Source organism: Molothrus ater, chromosome 1, assembly GCF_012460135.2.
Source record: "Molothrus ater isolate BHLD 08-10-18 breed brown headed cowbird chromosome 1, BPBGC_Mater_1.1, whole genome shotgun sequence".
NCBI classification, from domain to species: domain Eukaryota; kingdom Metazoa; phylum Chordata; class Aves; order Passeriformes; family Icteridae; genus Molothrus; species Molothrus ater.
Window position 1 is genome coordinate 132,699,818 of NC_050478.2, and position 21,235 is coordinate 132,721,052.

Here is a 21,235-nt window from a genome sequence, read left to right on the forward strand (position 1 = left end):
TTTTTCTGGGTATCCTTCCTTACAAGGGAGCGCTACACTTGGTCATCAAGTGCCGTTTCGCAAGAACCAAGGCATGCACTTTCAACATTAATCAGTAAACTGTTCTGAAAGTCAGAGGCTTGCTTCTTGCACAGAAGAATTATCTGTTGCAGAAGACCCCGCACCATCTCAAGGTACCCGCAGAATTACCTGTTGGAGTTCATAATTTTCCATGTGTTTTATTTTTAGGACCTCGAATCTAAGTTCCCACTTGGCTTGTAATGATGGGGTGCTGGAACTAGATGATTTTTATGCTCCCTTCCAATCCAATCCATCCTGTGATTCAACAATGTGAAAGTGGCTAATTGCTTTTCGCTCTACGAGTCTGGAGCAACACAGCACCGTCCCTGGAAAACCCTGCAACACACTGAGTGCCACAGGCGAGCGGGAGCCACCGCAAGCGCCGCGGGGCCGGGGCACAGCGGGCGGGACTGGGAGGCGGGGACGCTCGGGCAGGAGGTGGCGGGAGCCCCGCTAGCACAGGAAGTCGCCCCAGCGAGGGAGGAGGGAGGAGGCGGAGCTGTGCCGCTCGGCCCGAGGTACCGCGCCGCGTCCCGGGGTGGGCGAGCGGCCGCGGCCGCCGGGCCCGAGCGGGGCTGCCCCGGCGCCGGCCCCTCCCGCGCCGCGGGGCGGCCGCCATTGGCCCGCGGGCAGGGAGCGCTCGCGCCGGCGGCGCGCGCGGCCGGCCCGCTGACCGCCGCGGGCCCGCCCTGCCATTGGCCAGCGGGAAGCGCGCGGCCCCGCGATTGGCCGGAGCGCGCTGTCAATCCGGGCGGCCCCGCCCCCGTAGCGCCGGCTGGAGGGACTGGGGTGGGAGAGGGTCGGCGGTGCGGCCGCCATATTGGGCGTGGGCGGGAATGGCTGCCGTGCTGCGCTGTTCTGCGGTCGCGTTTGGTGTTCAGTTTCACCGTGCCAGGACCTCTCGACTGCCAGGGCTGCTTTTCCGTGCTCAAAGCAGTACGACTCTGACCAGGCAGCCAAACTGGAGGGAAACAAACCCCTCACCGAGGTGTCCTCGGCGGGGCCGTGATCGAGGCCTGGCCCAGGGCACGCAGCGGGGCCGAACTGGCCGAAGCGTGCGATGCTTTCATGGGAGGATAGCTCACGGTTTTCCTTCGTGAGCACGACTGCTCACAGACTGCCGGCCCGTTGTTGGGTGTGTGTGCGAAACTCTGTCTTGTCTGAGGTTTTAGGGTGTCTGGCGCTGGACAATCCGCTGCTCTGTGTGTGCTGACTGCCCACGTGCAGTGAGACCGGGCCGGCTGTGGGTGTGCAGTAAATCTGATCCAACCCGGAGTGTTGAGCTGGCTATGTTTGCCTTATAGGCGTGATGTGTTCCGGGTACATTGGACGTCTTTGTGTTCTCTGCAGACGGCTCTGGTCATGCCTGTGCTCAGAAAATCCTGGACAGAAATATGTGAGAATATGTGAGCTGCAAAAGCTTCTAAATGTGAAGTGTTGGCTGGGGATTCTCTACCATGCTGTTGATGTGGCTCTCAAGCTGCTCCACCTTCCATCAGCCCACACAGTTACAAGGACAGATCATAGTAGTATCAGAAACCCCCTCTGAAAGAGCCTATGGTGTAATTGGGCTGTATATGCAGCACACACCTTCACACTCAGTAATTCAATTGCATGTCATAGGTTTTGAGTTCCTTCCTGTTGGGGCCCAGGCTCATTCCTAAAGAGCTAATCAGAAGGGTAGGGTACCTGCTATTAAAGATGTATTTCTGTAGTGGAAAACTGTATAAAGTGATGTTTAAGATACACACTAAATCCTACAAATGTGGAGAAAATTGAACCATTTCTTAAGTACTGCATTTTGGCACGTCACCCTTGGCTGAATCACTTCACTCTTTGGTACAAAATTGGCTGGAGACAAACCATTGTTCAGAAAATAGTTTGTCTGCTCACCTAAAGAAAAATTTGGCCAGTTTTTTTGTTGACATGATTGTCTTTCATCATTCATTAATACAAGTTATTCTCTAGGATTAAAATGTCGTTGTGAAACTTGGAAAGGTGTAAGTCTACTTCAGATATAATTTATGTGTAAATCTTCTAGCTAAACCTGGTTGAGCAGGAATAGATGAGCACAAGTAGATGACCTCAGAAGGTCCATCAACAGTCTTGGGAATTCTGTGAATTTATGTAGCCAAGAAGAGATTACCATAATGTTCTACAACTAACTTAATTGTGCTTAAAATAGTATTTTGTATTTGCAAAAACAATACAGAAAATACTTTCTCAGTGCAAATGTGGGATCTCTTCAGACATCTAGGTTTTGAAAGATTACTTCAAATCAGATTACTAAAGCAGAGATGCCTTTCAACAGTGGTAAATTTCCTCATGTGTTTAGCTTTAAGTCGTACACTGAATTTTGTACAAGGACATATATGTGGCTTTTATAAAGTCCTATAAACAGGAATATGTCTTCCATTTCAAGTACAAGCAACTGAGTTCCAGAGTTTATTACTGTATCACATTGAATGACCAGGATTTTTCCATACATTGTTCCTTAAGAGCATACTTTAGTGAAGGTAATACACAAGGAGATACATACTTTCTTCATAAAATCGGGAGTAAAGGCAGTACCTTTATTACTGGTTTTTGCTTGGTTAGTTGTGGGCTTTTTTTCCATGAATTTGAACTATGCAGTGTAAGTTTATGTGCATTGAAAGGTGCTACACTCACTTCTGCCTGTTCTGGATTTCGTAGTTCTTGCTGTTAGACTCTGCAGCCTCTTCAGATTGGGAAGCCAGTTTGTGTGCCGGTTTGAAAATCTTCTACCTCACTATTGGTCAAAAACACAGAATGAAGTCTAGTCATGTAAGCTAATACATTAACCTCTGATACCACTCAGGGTATTTTTAGGATTTACTTAATTCAAGTATTTGAGCCAAATTCTGGCAGCCCAGTCTAAAGGACACCGGAAGCTCAGTGTACTTTATGGCAGTAGCTCCAGAGAACATCCAGTTTTAGTAGGCCCTATGTAGAAAACAAGACAAGAGTTGTTTTCTTTGGATTCTATTTTTGCAGTGCAGTGAAGATACTGTTCTTGAATTTTTCTGTGAAATTTGTTTCTCTAGACCATGAATTAGTTTTGGTTAGAGAATTTTTAATACTTTTCAAAATTAATTGATACCATTACTGTTACTGTTAATTGCAGTTGGAATTCTAGAGTTTCTGTGAGTTTTTATCATGACTAGGAAGTTGTTGGGTTTCTTTCTTTGGGATATTTCCATATTAATATAAATTTTGCATTAAGCAAGGCAAGCTGTGAATTATAGGAGAAGATAGGAGTTGGGCTAATGTTCCAGAATTGGGTTGCCTGTTAAAAAACACTCTGTTAAGTACTTGTGAAGAAAAAGTGAATTACTATGTTTACATGTTATGAGATATGTGAAGACAATGCAAGATAGATGATTGTAAGATGTAGACAAAGAAGGCAGTCATTTCCATTTGCAGTAGAAGTCTCCCCCAGCCCTCTGACTCTCATACAGTATGACTCTTGTAATGCAGTTACTCCTGGGAAACAGGAGTGTGAAAGTCAATGTTTTCTGACCCAAACTCTGCTTTAAATTTTTCTGCTCTTGTGGATTTTTTCATTTGCTTGCAGGTTTACTTTTCTTGAGGAAAATATGTGAAGAGATTTACAAAATAAATACTAGCTGATCATTTTTCAAAATAAAAAATGAAGTGCTTTTCAGTGAATGGCTATCCTCATTCCAAGTGAAGTCTGCAATGATTAAATATTAAAATGATCCATGGTTTAAATTAATATAAAAATTTTTCAGGAGATTATTACAAAGATTAACATTTTTAATGTTTTAACAGTCCCAAAGTTGATCAATCATAGGCACAGTAGAACTGCTTTTAGTTAACTAACCTGATGATCCTATATATCACTGCAGTATTTTGTACGACATAAACCTTGTGGCATGGTTGGTAGAGGAGATGAAGAAACAGTGTCTGTTATAACTCTTTAATTATCAGGTTTATTCTTGAAGTATTTTTTGACACACAAAATAAGCAGGTAACATTTTTTTTCCTTTTGAAAGAAACAGGAAAGAAAGGTAGTTCTAGAAAAAATGTGGTGTTTGCTGTAGAGTAAGCAGCTGTTGTTGCATGTAATGACAAACGTAGATGGTCACTGGCATGGCTGTGGAAGAACAACAATGTCTGTTTGCAGTGTGTGTTCTTGCATGTGTGTTTTCAAATAGAACTTGCATTAATGCAGCTTTAATATTGCAGAATTATCTGCAACAGCCTATGATTCCTGATACATTTTTATTCTTTAGAATTTTGTTTGAAGGTCATGGGAAAATGTCATGGAATCCCAGGTGCTTTTATATCACTAGCTGTGCACAGGCACCCCTGTAATCAGTGAGTTGAGTAAATACTTGAGGCATTCCTGACAGGGACAGTGCTAATTCCTTTGTTTCTCATTTGTTTTGCGTTTTTTTAGCCACAGGGCAAAAATCATCATTAGTGATTTTTTAAGTTTGATTCTGGCTTTCTAAACACACACTGCAGTGTTACAGTGGAGCTTTGCACAATACAGTTTATTGTGTCCAGAGATTTTTTTCAGTTTTAAATATAATACATACATAATCAAAATATTGTTCATTCATATGTTGTGATTGTTCTTGTCATCATCCTTCACTGAGTGTGATTTACAATCAAAAAAGAGGCAGAATTGGGAAGAAAGGCTGATGAATTAGCCATTGTAAACCCAGAAGGGTTTGTAAGGAAGGATTGGAGATAGGAAAGGAAGGATGCAGTAGAAACCCAGGGCTAGACGTTGAGCTGGTAAAATGAATAAATAAGGAAAGACTGTTCTGACAGCAGAAACTTATGGTGGAGAAGTCATGGCAGAAAGGACAAGTGTGAGAGGGGAAAAGAGCAAATGATGGCAGTAACTTAGTGTTGGGAATAATAGTTGGAAAGTTAAAATCCAGAGGACAAGCTGAAGCACACAGTTTTCTACACAAATTTGTTGTCACTTTCTAATGCTGTTATTTCTAGTTTTAGGTAAGACAACAAATTAAAAATGGGGTTGCATTGTCTGTAGTTGTTTGTCTCTAGCCAGGAAGCTGAATTAATTCTCATGTATTTCTATTAAAATAAGTAGTGAAACAAAATAATAACCTTTTATGTCATGAGCTGTTTTTTATATTGGGGAAACAGATTGGGTTGCAAATGTAGTAGGTTTCGAAGTCTCAATTGTTTTCTCCCTGGCTGTGCTGTGTGGTGTAAATGAAGAAAAGGTTACGTTTACCCATGATAATTCCCTCTCACGTTTACATTATCAATCAGCCTGTGTAGCTTTTTATGCTTTTATCTATTGTGTTTTCATTGTAATCTTTACATATAAAGTTCTCAATTCTGCAGACTCTTATGCTGAAATTTATTCACAAATGGCTCTGACAGATGTACTCTAGAAGCCTTAAATGCTGTAGTTTAAGATGGTGCCAGCTGGTCGCTTCTCCCCACCCCTGAGATTGCAGTCTGTATGGAGGAGCTGGCAATACCTGCACCTCCGTTCACTTCCCTCACCTGAGCTCACATTCCTTTTAGGGGGTTGTGTGCTGATGTGGAGGCTGGGAATCAGATCCTGAGTCCTGGGCACAGAACATACCCTCTTTTGTTGTCCTTTCTTGCAGCCTCCTAAACTGTGGCAGGAGATTAAGCACCTGGGTCAGCAACATCTTAAAGCCTCTCAGATACCCAGAGCTTGTTGAAGAGACTCCTCTGTGGTTTTGAGTTGAATATGTTTAAAACTTTATTTTTTAAATTACCTATATTTTCAGTTTGTCACTGTATCAAGTCAGTGTGGAGGATATTTCCAAGCTTGGCTTTACCATATCGCCACCTCTGCTTATACTCTGACTTTTGTCTGCTTTTAGAAGTGATCATGCCTAAAAGCTTATATTAAAAACCATAGATCTTTCTTTCATGTAATATGTATGCTATAGAAATTGTTTAGTAGGTGGTGTGTTGCTCTCATTGTGTGAGGAGCTGGTTACACTGCCTCCAATTAAGATTGCATCACTTACTTTGCTGCTAGACCAGTTTTGTATTACTTAGACTCTTGCCAAAAGGAAATTGTTAACCTGAAGCAGTGGATTACTTATTTTGTTTTTGTGTCTTGGCTGTCAAAGTGAAAGCACAGTATATAGCTAACATTTGGTTAGGTCCTTGATTTACTGTTACGCAACTAAAATTAATTTTAAAATTCGGACTGTACAGTAACAATAAAATGGATAAAGAGCTGCTGAGCTGCCAGCACTCAGAAGTAATGGCTGGGAGGCCACTGGCAATGGTTGAGAGCCTGTGGGGACTTGTTCCAGCATTTGCATGAGGTGTGATGTGCTTGTTGTTTTGGTCAGTTGTCTGTGTGTAAACATACGAGCATAGTGGCAAAGGATGAGTAGTTCAGTGATTGCTGGATTGATGAAGAAAGGATGAAGTTTAAAGCACGGCTGAGATCATGTTAACATGAGTCTGTTAGAATGTAGTTCATGTGCCTGTGCCAAGGAACAAGGAATACTGGATGTGTGTGCAGAATGGAAAAATCTTATCTTCTAGAGGTGCGGCTGAGGAAGGACTTAGAGGTTTGTGAGGAAGGTCCTGTAGGCAAAGGGGACTCGAGTGCAGGGCAGTGTCAAGAATGTGCTGCCTAAGAGAGGTAGAAGCATAGTTTGAATAATAAGACCAGTGCAGGAATGTTGCATCTAGTTTTATTTCGATGGAAAACATGTCCTGAAAAATTTGAAAGCATGATGAAGGTCCTGAACAGAATTCTGTTTGTAGAACTGCCCTTGGGAGGTGGGTTTGAGATTGGGTTCACGCTTGCTGTGGTGTTTCTGACCACACATCTGCCTTACCTTGGCCAGCTCGGTTAGCTCTCCCTCCCACCTGGTTGCTGCAGAGGCCCTCCTGCATACCTACTGTTTAGTGTCCTAGGCAAGGCTATGCTGAATTTGTTTGAATTTGTCATTTCTTCCCTTTGCAGAGGACATGAAAAGCATTGTTTCTGTTTTGTTGTATATATATATATATATATATATATATATGCAGAATGAAAAGCTTTAGATAATATGTTTTTTCAACAAAATTGAGTGTTATTTTAATGTGCTGCTAAGAATTGCAGCAGCGAATAGTTTACTGTTTTTTTTTTATTCTGAAATAATGAATGGTAAAAGCAAAGGTGGATGTTGCTTTCCTTGGAATTTTTTGACATGTTATTTAATTTATGAATGAATCTTCCTGTAATTTGGAATGAAAAGGTTAATAAAGCATTGTTAGATTGATACTTACTTTTTATTCTGAAAGACAGCATAATTTGAAAGCCTGGGTTATTTTGGTATCTTTCTGTGTACACAAAGCTAGAGACCAGCAGGCTAAACAGGAAGGGTGTTCTGGAAAAAATATTATAGAGGCAAAACCTATTGAAAAAAACTTGAAACTATTTTCATTTCAAGTACACCAGTGGGGTTAAATAATACTAATAACTTCTGTTAGAGTAACAGATCATAATAATTTAAAACTAAAGTTCCTGGCACACTTGCTAATATCTTTTATGGCTTCATTAAAATACATCTGAAATAATTTACAGAGCAAGGCTTCTGGGTGAATTCTTCCAGTTCTGCATGGGAAGAGTGCCTGTTTATCTTCATGCATGTTTATATAGATCCATGGAAATTATGATGTAAATGTGGATGCTGTACTAAAACATAGCCATATATGCAGAGTAAGGAATTCAAAGCATTTGTATTCTGTCATTTATTGCACACAAGTAATGTATATTGTATAGGCTTGGTTCAATTCTGTATCCTGACCATAGAAGGGCACTAGAGAATATGTACTCCACCTTGAGGGGACCTTGAAGGGGAGGGAATAATGTATGTAGGAAAAAGCCCAGGGTGATGACTCTCTTACCAAACTTGTCTCTTTCCTGGTTTTGAACCTTCACATTTACGCACGTTGCTGGAAGCAGTGAAGATCTGGAAGGGTGTTTTCCTTGTACTATACTGTTACACATTTTATTTACTCACCTTATTAAAATAAATATATAGGTCAGTGTGGAAACAACTGGGACAGCTGCAAAGCTGAGTGCATGGGATAAAGTCTTCTGAAAGGTAAAAGAGGTGGCAATTCAGCTTCCTTTTCAGAGTTGACCCAGCTCTCCTTAAACTTTTATAGTTACTTACAGAGCTGTACAGCTGTTGATACAGTAGTGGCCAGACTGGGCAATTGTAGCAAGAAGGCAATAGACCTGCAGTTTCTTGTGATGTTGGTGTGTTCTTAAGAAAACCAATCTGAACTCATTTAACTGTATGCTCTAGAAGGCTTTTCATTGTTGTATGTGATTTACAAGGCTAGATTTCAGGCAGTGCAATCACCTTCTCCTAATAAAACTTTATGGCAGAAGCACACATTCTGCTTTGACTCTAGCCAAGGGCATGTGCAAACCCCCTTGTCCTGGTTTGTCACCCAAGGACTCCCTAGTGCTTAGAGAGATGCACTCAGGCAATTTGAGCAAATGGAGTGGATTGTCGTCTGCCATTTTATCTCAGGCTAGATTCCGTAAGAAATGCTCACAAACTGCTTTCCAAATGATGTCTTTTAGCAGTATTAAAACTCTCTTGTTTGTAACTGGTTTGTGGTATGTGAATCTCTCATCAGAGATATCTTTTAGGCCAGAAAAGGCCAACCTTTAATGCATTCGAATTCAGGATCTTAAAAAATGAGCCATCTCCTAAAGCAGCCACCCATAAAAAAGTGTTAATTTTGTATTTTACTACTTTTATTATGGTAAATAATATTTCATTCATACTGAATGACTCAAAACAAAAGGAATACTTTTTTTAATGTTTCTGTCTCAGTGTCATCCTTTCTTTTGGCATTCTTCTGGACAATGAACCCTGAAGCAAAATCTCTTCCTTATGACGCACACCTGCGTGCTGTCCAGGAGCAGAGGGAAGAGATGGGGCTGTAGTCTCCTCCCACCCTGTTCCTATTAGTGGGAAGAGCCATGAAAAGAGCCCAAACAGGCATTTGCACAAATGGTTTCATCCAAGATCTTCAGCTGTTCACACGACGTTCTATTTCAACTGATAATTTTCTGCTGGTTGATGGGTTTTCATTTTGCTGCCCTTCTTCCCAGCTGCACTCCACAAATTTCTCTGCTTTAAAATGAGGCAAGGAAACAGTTTACTAGATTTTCTGATGATTATCAAAGCTTATTTTTTCATTTGGTGCATATAAAGGTTTTAGCCTGATTTTGATCCATTCATGTAATTCAATCTTTGTTCAAGGTTCAGATTGTAGATAGATATCAATGATCTTACACTCCCCTTTTTGCCCAAATACAACATAAAGCTCCCAAAGAGATGGTATCTTGTAAGCTATTACTTTATTCTTTATCTTAAAAATCATTGCCTTTAATGGGATCTCTAGATAGTTTTCAGGAGAGCCAAGTCTTGAGCAATTTAGATAAAATCTGCAGAGACTGTGCTTGGCCTATTGTTTTAAACAACCTGGGAAACTACTGAGCTGATGTTATTTACACCATATTAAACTTCTCACCCACTTATGGCGTAGTCCTTCAAAACCAAGTAGGACTTGGTTTTGAAAATGCAGCTGTTCACATCTATGGGTCTATGTTCACTAAGGCTGACTATTAAGCTCATTATTAAGTGTTGTTGGGCTGAACTTTACATTTTTTCTGTTAACACTTAAGTTAGCTACTGGTTATCTACTGGTTTTTGTCTCAATTTAAAAGAAAGAAAGTACAAAAAAAGATACATTGTGTTAAGGCTGATTAAATGCATGCCAGCTTTATGTTCTGGTCTTTATGGGGAGCATCTGCATCTGGATGCAGTTCTATGCCATGTGTTGCAGGAAGACCCTCCTCAGTCAGGGATGTTGGACGAGGTGACCCACTGTGGTCTCTTCTAACCTGACCCATTCTGTAATTGCTCTGTCTTTAATGAGCTGTTGAGGGAAAACGTAAGTACCAAACCTGTTGAAGGAAAATGCAAGTACAAAACCCACCAAATTAAAACTCCTTATACTTCATGTTTCTTTTGCCTGGTGACTAGACTAGATGGTTTTTTTGGTTTTTTTTTGTTTTTTTTTTTTTAAAGCTGAATTGATTTCCTGAATGCTTAATACAGCATGTGAAACAACAAAAAAAAAAGCCATAAAACTATTTTTCTTCATTTATAGATCAGCCTTTTTAATACTTATTGAGCTGCAGTAGCTTCAGAGAAAGGAAAAAAATGTGCATTTGTTCTGAATGCTGGATGGAGAGATTACCTGAAGTGGTGAGCTTCAATGGGCTCTTCTGAGAGCGAGCAGTGCTTTCAGGGCCCGGAGCATGCTTGCCACCATGGCTGATGAAAGAGGCGAAGGACGGGTCTTTCTTTGGAGATCTGAAAGCTTCTTATTACTTCAAAGGGACTCCAGGGACAAAGACAAACTTGGACTGAGGGCACAGGGTTTTATATGGGGAAAAGGAGTCGATCTGAGCGTCAAGGACTGGTCGGAACAGGTGAATGGGATGGGGGGGGGCAGCCAACCAGGGGAACCAATAGGGAAACAGGGGTGTGACACTGCAGCAAACTGGGACCGATGGGGATTGGGAGAGAACACAGAGAACACAAATATGTGAGAACGGGGGTTGAACTGGGGTGGAACAACTGTACAAAGCAATAGGACTTGAGATGTTACCATGTGCCTGCAGAGGCCTATGGGAGGGAGGCACTTCTGACCCTAATCTTAGAGGGGAGTTTCTCATTGCCTGCTTTGGCCTCCCCAGGCTGAGGCGTTACAGCTCTGGTGGCAAGCCCTTGGGCCTCCAGGATTATCCTTTAAGTCTTGTTGTACACCAGGTGTAGTAATGGAACTAATAATTTGGTTTTGCTGAAGTGTTACGATTAGGTTTATGTGGACTCAAGTATTATTTGCTCCTGTCATTTGTAGAGTGCTTTCAACTTTTGCAGGCTTGCTCAGGATAAGAAGGGAAGCATTCATTTGGCCATAAACATGGTGACCAGTTCTGGCAATTACTATGACTTGAAGTTGTATGATGGGACGTGGTGTGATAATACAGTGAAGTATGTTAGAGAAGGGCACATTTGTCTGCCTGCCAGTTTTGTGCCTGCATGATGTATTTGTGACTGTTTTTTCTTCTGGTTTTCAGTTATTAAGATAATTTTATTTGCCAAGAGTTGGGTTTCTGCTTGAATGATAGGCATATTCAAGGAAAGTGGATATCAATGTTAGAATTAATGGAGAAAAATTAAGTGGAGACTTAACCTCACATGCTTTAAAAAGTTTGGATTTTTTATAAACAGTGTGAGCATGAAAAGAAAGGAAAAATTACAGCAGTTTCAAACTGTCTTGTTCTGATATATTACTTTAAAAAACTATTTCAGCTCTTAAATTATTTGCTCTGAAATATTTTGGTTTTAGTAGTCTTAAGGTAAGGCAAGTGAAAAGAGAGGCATCATAGAAATAAAAGCATGATAAATATGAAATTGCTACCTGTTCCAATTTTTTGTGTGTTTGAATAACTTTAGAAGTTACAAGATTTATTTTCAATAAAGGTCACTACCCCATTTTGCAATACTGAAAACTTTGTGAATCACTGTTCTCTGGATGGTTGAGAACTGTAGTTTAAGATGGATATACTAAAGGAAAGGATAATCCCTAAATACTTCTTCTCACTGGAGAAACAAATCAGAATTTAATTTCCATCAAAACTGAGCCTAAGCTTAAAACTCTACAAATAAGAAATTAACAAGTGTGTGTAATTGAAGCATTCAGGCTTATAGCAAGGCCATGGCTTGTGGCAGTCCCAGGAAAGAAGTAGCATTTAGGAAAAATAGAACTTTTGTCAGTTCCCACAACTAAAGTGGGGAGAACAGAGGGCTTAATTTCTCATTTGAAGAAGGGAAAGTCACTCTTCCCTTGCTGTAACACCTAGGAGGGCAAAACAGTCTCTGAGATTTTGGAGTAAGACTTCGGTAAAACCATATGGGATTATTGCATTTAAGAATGGCAACTTTGTAACTTACTGGAAGTGAAGTGCTTAGGCAGACTTAGCTGATTTTGAAATCTAAGGTCTTTAACCTATAGCTTTATACTGTTATTTAAGTTAGTCCCTACTTCATCAAAGGAAATGAGTGCTGAAGGGGTATGTGGTGGGGATCAAAGAGGGAGTAAAATTGCTGAGATTTAACTGAACTGCAGAAGTGTCCTCTGCTGACATGTCAATTACTGAGACAGAGCAAATAATTGTTTCTCATCGTTGCTCTTGACTCTATGAACTTTTGACTCTTGAGGCAGAGAGCTGTGCTTCACTGTGTTTTGTGGGGTGATGGTGGTGACATCCTCCCTACACCTTGTGCCGCAGAACGTCTCTATAGCGTCTGCAGGTGCTCCCATGGAAGCTTTATCCATCCTTGGTGGATCTGCCTCTGGGCAATGGGGTGGTCTGCGTGTCCATTCTTCTATCCTTTTTAGCTCTGATTTCTACCATAGTCCCATGTCCTTCTCTTTCCCCCAAAAATGTTTAGACAGATTCCATTATTTTGAAGAATGTTTCTCTGAAATAAGGTGTCAATTATTGTGTAATTTTCCCTTTAGTGGAGATTACTCTTTTCTCTGTGAAGCACTATATTTTGAACTGTCTGGCAAGGCAGAAATGAACTACGTGTATGCTTTTTTCCCTTTCATGAACTTCTTTAAGGATATTTTCTTGACACATCAGTGCCATCATAGATTAATAAAAATGGGGGGGGGGAAGTTCCTCTTTGGACATTTGGAATTTTAAATTCGTTCAGATGAAGATCTGTCTTCATATTAAATTGAATATATGTTTCACACATGCTATAGCTCTACACATCTCTGAAGTAAGTAGGGAATCTTTTTCTGAAAGCGTAACAACCTAATAATGAAAATAAAATGTAAGGTGTATAGAATCACTACAGTTAGGAATATTCTTCTGAAAAAATTCCTATTTTTTTATAGTAAGAATAATACCAATTGCGAAATAGATCTCTTCTATGGAAGTAGTGCTTTTATAAGTGTGTTTTGGCCTACTGCATTTTCATCCTGTAGAAGCAGAAGCAAACTATATGCTTCTAGGAATGGAAGGAACCTTTTAACATTTTTAATAGCCTACTTTTTCTTAAGAAAGCAATTTTGCATAAATATGAAGTCCTTTTAAAAAATTCTTATTCAGGTTTTGCCACCCTTGAAATGTTCACTCTTTTCCTAGCTGTGAGTACATTTAAGGATAATCTTTTCAACTCTTCAGATGTTTAAAAACATTCCATGTTTAGCAAAATTACGTAGACTCTTCACTAGATGAGAAAATGCAAATATTTGGGTGTAAATAATCCCACCAAATTTTAGGCACTCTGAAGAGAATTAGGAACATAACAAGAAAGCAAGATTGCCAGAGGTGATTTGGACTCCTAACTATTACATTTATTTCTTTGCCCATTGCAAAGGGAGTGGAGATGACCTCCTGTGTAGCTTATGTGTCTGAGTTATGTTCCTGAAATTTAGTGGGACTAATCTGGGTTGTTGATTAAATTAGTTTTTCAGAATATATTTCCTCAGGATTTGGAAATATTCATGAGGATATGCTCTAAATTCCTATGAACTATTACCTGTTTATTACTTTTGTTAAATAAATGCAGAGCTAATTTCATGCAGTTTGTAGGTATTGTATAGCTAAAAAACAACAGAGCATCTCCTTTCCCTGTAGTGCAGAGGATACTAATTGGAAGTAACAATGTGTGTTTTGTTCCTAGTGTTTACATGAAGCTATGAAACAGCCTGATATATGTCTGAGTAAAAGTTGTAGTTCCTATATCGTTTGAATCTTGGGATGTGATAAGGTGTTTCTTCTCCTTGTGTAGAATGTTGAAATTATTTTAGTATCTGTTCTGACTGGAGTTATGGATCCTGTGTTTTTGATTAATTTTCCTAAATTTAATTAAATTTAAATCACCTCTGCTGCTTTCAAGGTTAAATTAAGTAAAGAAGTATTGCATTTCTTTTATTAATGGAAGAATAAATAAATCCCCAGATGAAGCAGAGATAGATTCTGCAAGAAGCAGCATGGGCAGGGGACTCTTTCCTTGGAAATAATAGTCTCGTTCTTTGAGAGAGACTTTCCAGAGGAATGGAGGACTACTGTAGGGCTTATCAAGAGAACTTGAATGTATTTTGTTTGTAGAAGTTTTTTTTAAGGCAGTAATAGTAGTAAAGATTTTTAAATTCTTTTTCTTGGCTACAGTATGGTTAAATAATTAATCTACATTATTTTAGCAGCTGTAGGCTGCTTCCACTGCTGTGTAGACAGATCTTAGTTACTGTACTTCAGCAGTACAATAGCAAAAAAACCAATTATAACCAGCAGCAACAATTTCCAAAATACCTACGTGCAGATGACTTCCCACTTTAAATGTAGCGCTACCAGTTCTTTGAGATAACTTGATGTTTCCAGATGATCCGATGTGCTCCTTGAATTTTACCTGAGGTAGATAAAAGGCTATTTTTGCTTTCTTGTAACTTGCAAATATTTTACTATCCATTAGTTATTAAACTATCAGCTATGGAGTTAACTGGGAGAAGACCAGTTCCTTCAATGATATCAGTAAGTTTTCATGGCATCTTTGAAACATGTTTAAAATGAATCAATTTATGAGTTCAGATGATCAACCTGCATTACATCCAACAACACAAATAAAAAAAGAATTATGTTTAAGGTAGAAATCTATTTGCAATTAAAGATGAGGAACTTCTGCATATATACAGATGCCAAAGACTTGGTTCAGTAGCTTTACATTCTGTAGTGGTTCTTTTCTGTCTGAAGTTATACTTCTTTTCTCTCAGCTGACTAACTATATCTCAGCTACAAAACCAGTAATTTTATTGATTATTTCTTTAATGTGCCCACTGTTAATATTTAGGCAACCTAGTGGGAGAGTGCAGACATGCTGTCAGATATCATGCTGGGAAAGTTTGTACACATGCAGATATGCATGTCTTGTGAGTGTGCACTGATATACATTTTAAGGCCTGTCATTGTTATTAATCATTTGTATTGTACCAATAATGTACAAAGTGCAATCTCTATATATGTAGATCCTATTCTTATTTTTTATTAGCATATCTAGTAATTTATAGCAAGTTTCTATTTAATGAATGTAATTTCTTCAATTTTTTTTTAACTGGTGTAGAAAATGCTATGTATACATCAAGAACAGTGAATTGGGATTTAAAGTGTAGCCAGACCTCCAGTGGACATTTAGGACTGGTTTTTATCTCACCAAATGCTATTGACAGTTAGAGGTTATAATAAGCAGTTTATCAGCCACTGCTTAAGAGTAAAAGAAGAGAGGAACAAAGTGTTTTTCTGAATGTGTAATTTTCAAAGGTGAATTACTAGAGGGAAAGCCAAAGGGGGTGAAAAAATAGTGAACACAGTATCACACAAACAAAGATGTCTTTTAATCTTGTAGCATCTCTGAAGCAGAAGTAAACAAAAAATCATTGGGGCCTCGCTTTGTTTTCTTAAGACCATCTTTTATAAAAGCTTGAAAGTTGAGGACAGCTCACATTGCTTTCATATTATCTGAAATTACTTGTCAAGTATTTTCAGTAAAAGCAGTGATAAGCTCCTTTACATGTTTCTTTAAATGGTTGTGTAGTCATTAAAACTTTAGGGTTTGAAGGCTTGGGATGCATGATGCAGCATGTGTGCTGCCTACCCCTTTGGTTTGGCAAAGAAATACAGGAGGAACCTCCAGAAGATCCTCCATTTGCTGCTGTCAGAAGCAGCAAAGGGGTCAGAGACCTGAGTGTAAATTTCTTTTACAGTAAAGATGACCAATTACTGTAGGATGACCACTCCTATTTTAAATGGGGAAGATTAGTTTTGTAACTCAGCAAAGGTTTCAGGCTTTTTTTTATCAAAAAATGGTTAGAAAGTTGCATTGAAAACCACTCCTACAGCAAGGTTCATAAATAATAAATATTACCTCTTATTAATCCATATTTTAGTTTAAATCTACCTCATGGCAAGTTGCCCAAGAATGTGGGATTCTTTACAAGAGAAGGTGATGAGCCATAGTCCCCAAGGAACTAAATTGTGAAAACAATCTCAGTTTCAAACATGATAGTATAGACCTGTTATTCCCTTTCCACATCTATCACAACACATTCTAAATTGTGGCTGATCTTCTATGCAAATATCTGTCTTATTAGACACTGGGCTCCCTGTGCCAATGTCTCCATGGGTTTCTCAGGCATTTGCTATGTAACCATCAAAACAGTGGGAATGAATGATGATTTTTGCATCCCTTTGAAGAGCAAAGAGGACTCGAGCTTCTAGAGTTGCCAGAGTTGGTGACACTGAGCCACACAGGCAAACGCCAGTTTCTCTGTGGCTTAAGTCAGGAAATAATCTTTGCCTGTGTTTTCTTCTTCTGTTTTATTGGCATTACTAAAACTGCAAACATCTTTCACAGCTGATGTTTTGTTATAAACCATTAGTAGACTATGGAAATGGCAAAAGGCAAGTCAAAACAGTCTCTTAGCAGTGCCATAAAAAAGCCAATATCTAGTTTTGCAGTGTAAAAATGTATCTGTTACCTCCTCAGTTAGCTGAAAGTTCAAATTGTACTTTTATTTTTCCATTCTAATTATTATGATGTGAATGTTATGAAATACAACCCAGTCCTGTGAAGAATAATAGAAGAACAGATAAATATAAAATAATAAACTTTATGGTGTTAAAATGCACAAATAACTGGGCATCATTTCTGCAGCTATATTTTAAATCATGTTTGAGGCTATGGAGAAAATAAATGGTGGTTGCTTTAAATTTGGGATGCTGGCAGTAGTGTTCAGCAGTGCCATGGCATGCTTTTTGGGCCGTGATTTGGCATTTCAGTGCCTTCCAGGGTTGCACTTCCCAGAAAGTGTGCCTTGGCAGCGACCAGGGACTCTTGTCTTGCTGTAGCGCAGCTGGTTATGCCTAACAGAAAAGTGCAACTCTTGCAGATAACTCCATGGCCATATGTGCACAATCTGCACGTGGTTTGTGGCTACCCAGCATGATTCAGCCAAAGTTTGCCCTTGGCATGCTTCTCACCGGGGCCAGTTGGGAAAAGGCAGGGGTTGGCTGCTGTGCATCTTCAGTGCTTGAACAGTAATCTGACACTTCTTGAAAACATCAGACCCTCATGAGTGTGGGTGTTTATGTTGGGACTGTTGTGTTGTAGAGGCAGTCAGATGGTGGGGCTTCTCGTCACTGTGGTGAGTAATGCCTTCAGCCCAGCTAAAATGGTTCAATCCCAGTGTTTTGAGCAATAAGCATGACTGTAACAGCCAGTTATTTCATAACCAGGGAAAAAGAGGTGAAATGAGTGTGTTTGTAGTATCTCCCACTTGAGAGGCAGCCCTGTGAGGGATGAATATAAAACCATAAGGTTTTGCATGTTAAAAGATACATAAAGAATTTACTAGAGCAGTGTTCAGATTATGCTTGTTCAGTTACATGAATGGTGTGGAAGCTCCAGTATACCAGAAGGAACATCTTTGTATGGATGATTATGCAGTTCCTTGTGCAGTCCTAGTGTCACCTCCTTGTGAGGATGTGCAACATGGCTGTGCAACACGAGAATCCCATTCAAGAATCTGGCTGCTTGTTACTGAAATGCAATGAAGGTAATTTAAACTATCAATACCATGCCTGAGAGGTATAAAATGCATACAGCCCCAGCTTTCAGCTTTTGTTCTCCATTTCCTATTCATTCACAGATATCTAGAGCCCATGGCAGGAAAATAGGAGAGAGTGGGGTTGCTGTGTTTTAGGTATCTGCTTGTCTGCAGGTGGTTTTCCTGAGCAATTTCACCTGTGGATGCACACAGCCTAATCCTGCCTCTGACTCCTAAGTGTGGTGTAAATGTATTTTCAATAATGGAAACAGCTCACAATACTACATTCATTCCCTGGTTTATTAAAGAAATAAATTATATAGGAATGTAATTGTTGGTACCAAATGCTGAATTACAGTGGTACCAAATGCTGAATTACAGTGCAATCAGTTTAAATCCTTTCTTTTTTCTTTATTTTCATTCAAACTAACAGGCATTCTGTAATGTTAATAACCCATGCAATGGAGAAAAAGGTATGTTTAGAATGTATCTAATAGTCTTCAGAATAGTGATGATTAACTCCAGTGTCTCATTGTACTCTGGGAAGGCTTATGTCTTTGTGTGTAATCATGTAAATGTTGCTTGTTACCATTTTTCTGATGTTATAAGCAATTGATTTTGTTAGTAATTTATTTAGGAATAATGTTGTGGTTTTTGTTTTAGTTTTTTTTTTGTTTGTTTTTTTTTTTTTCCTGATACTGACAGTGATTTTTGGATTGAAAACAATGGGTAGAAAAGATGCCTCCACATCAAGGACTCCTGTTGACCAGTACAGGAAACAAATAGGTAAGAGTTTGAAAGAAAAGTTTGTGTACTTAAAATAAAAACAAAACTTTTTTTTTTCCCCAGCAAGGCCCACTAGTAACAAAACGTAGCATTCCTCTTTGAAAACTTCATTTTATAAATGCTGGTGAGTAAGTCATTCAGCTTTCTGAAGACAGTATTTTGAGTGACTTGAGATAAAGTATATGCTGTGTGTTTGGAAACACTAGTGAAATACTGCAGCAAAATGGCTTCACAATGTTTCTGACCTGTTGGAACTTTCCTGATTCTCCTGTTTGTCTTTAATTTCATATATGGCATTTCTAACGAGATACTTTCCTCATTCATAACAATTTTTGATACACTGAATGTTACAGACCTTTGTATTGTATAACTGCATTTATTCTCACACTAATGGATCTATTAAACATGTTAATTTTTTTCCTTAGGACTTTTTCTATCCTTGACTAATACTTATTTAGGTAACACGTATGCAAAGTATGTACATGCACACATGTACCTTCACATAGATACATTGCAAATGCAAATCCCTCTTTCTTTGCTTAAATGCAAAGGTGAGTTATTTTTGAAATCCATATATGAAGATTCTGTCTCTGTATGTTAAACATTATAAAAGAGTCACAGTATTTTGAAAGCTTATATATAAAATGAAATACTTTAATCTGTACACAGTTATTTAAGTAAATGACTTTGTTTTACAGTTGCTAAGCACACACATCTGTTTAAATATGCAGAAAACAACAAGTGTCTGGGGGAAAAAAGGTTGTTTACAGTGTACATTCTCAAGGTGAAAGAGCTAGGGTTATGGGGGGGCATTCATAGTAAACTCATTTTCTTTAGATGTGACACATTGCTCTTAAGTTGGTGAAAGCAAGTGTTAAAATTATTGTAGGGAAGAATCTCATGCTGGCAGGCAAATAAACTACATAACTTAGGAGGTGTTTCTGTGGTTGTAATACTCCTTAGAGGACAGAGAGCATGAATAGACTGTGCTCTGCCTTTTGCTCTGATAATGGTTGTTTCAGCTCCTACTCTGGTCATTCACTGATACCACTATAGCGTTTGCCAATGGAAATCAGTTCTCTCAACTTAATTAATGTAAGAGGGTGAGTTTGAAAATGTGTGGATATGATTTAAAACTCAAGTTTTGGAGGTATGTTTGAGTTTTATGTGTAACCATGTTGGGCTATCTTTTGGCCTGGTAGCTGAGCTTGGTGGAGTGAGCCCTCTAGTCTCATCATGCCATTAGGTGTATTATAGGACAAGTAGGTGTATTATTGACAAATCTAATCTAATATTTCCCTAATGAATATAAAAGTGCTGTTGTTTTCTGGGTCTTAGTGCTTTTTTTTGTCATTACTGCTTGATTTTTTTGTTCTTATATAGTTTTGTATAACTGGTAATAATTCATCCATTAGTCACAGGATGGTTAAGGTTGACAGGGACCAGTGGAGGTCATCTCATCCATCTGCCCTGCTTAAGCAGGGCCACCTAGAGCTGGTTGCCCAGATCAGTGTTCAGATGTTTTTTAAATATCTCCGAGTATAGGAATTCCACAACCTCTCTTCCTGTATCTGACTATCTTCAAAGTAGAAGGTTTTTTTCTTATGTGTTTCTGGGTGTGCCCGTTGCTAGTCCTGTGACAGAGCACCACTGAGAAGAGCCTGGCTCTGTCCTCTTTGCACCCTCCCTTCAAGTATTTCTATACACTGATGAAATCCTCTTTGAACCTATTATTTTCTCCTAGGTAAGTACTCTCAGATCTCTCAGTCTTCCCTCATAGGAGAAATGCTCTAGATTCTTCATTTTAACTCTTCCTGATTCTTCTTGGCCTATTATTAGAAATTACACAGAAAGATTTTTTTTTAATGCAGTCATTCTTTAAGACTTAGATTTGACACTTAGGTACTTTTGCAGGGATGTTTTAGTGTTAAGCTGTTCAACAGATGATCCCTCAGAACGCAGAGCACCCTAATGCTACAGGCTCAATTGTTTTGGAGATGGACATTTGGTCACCTTTTCTAAGGTAGATTATATCTAGAACAGTAAGCAAAGTGAGGCTGCACAGGGTCTGTCTTTAAAAAAAATAATTCATCAAATGCATTTAAAGCTCAAATTCCATGCTTGGAGTGATTACTGGCCTTCTTTTCCAGGCATTTGGTATCTATGGGTTGTTGAAAACATTATGATAGATGCTGGCTGAACAGCTATTTCCTCCTGACTAATGGTGTGATGTTATTTTTTAGCTTACAACTTAATGTTTTCTAGCCTTGCTGGATAGAAGGTAACCAGATTGAAACGTTTTTCATACCTTTTTTTTGATGGAAAATGGCAGCCTTCAAGGAACAACATGTCACAAAGTCATATCAACTTCCAACACAATTTTCAGTTAGATGTTTAGTGGAGTAATTTGAAATAGAAGCAGATTTTTAATTTCATTTTGTTCCAAGCTTTCTGTTTTGTTCTGAGTTTCCATACGGCGTGCCACATGTTTGCCCTGTGCCATGGTTCAAGTTCATGTTGATTACTTCAGTTCAGCCGTTTGCCTTTTTCTCTTCTCCATGAGAACAGGATCACTCGTGTTTTGTTTGCCTCTGTGCCACTAGCAGTTGCTGTTTGCTTCAGTAGCATTTTCAGAGGATTCCCCCAGCACAGAGATTGATAC

At 39.1% G+C, this 21,235-nt stretch overlaps 1 protein-coding gene across 1 annotated transcript in view; it reads left to right on the top strand.

The window, feature by feature from the left end:
• The first annotated feature begins 549 nt into the window (after positions 1–549).
• Positions 550–21,235, top strand: part of TRIQK (triple QxxK/R motif containing) — a 60,626-nt gene continuing 39,940 nt past the window's right edge. Inside the window, exons 1-2 of the mRNA XM_036378741.2 lie at positions 550–578; positions 18,493–18,573. Of these exons, the coding sequence (XP_036234634.1) occupies positions 18,513–18,573 (61 nt within the window). The 5' untranslated portion in view covers positions 550–578; positions 18,493–18,512. The remainder of the gene's footprint in view (positions 579–18,492; positions 18,574–21,235) is intronic.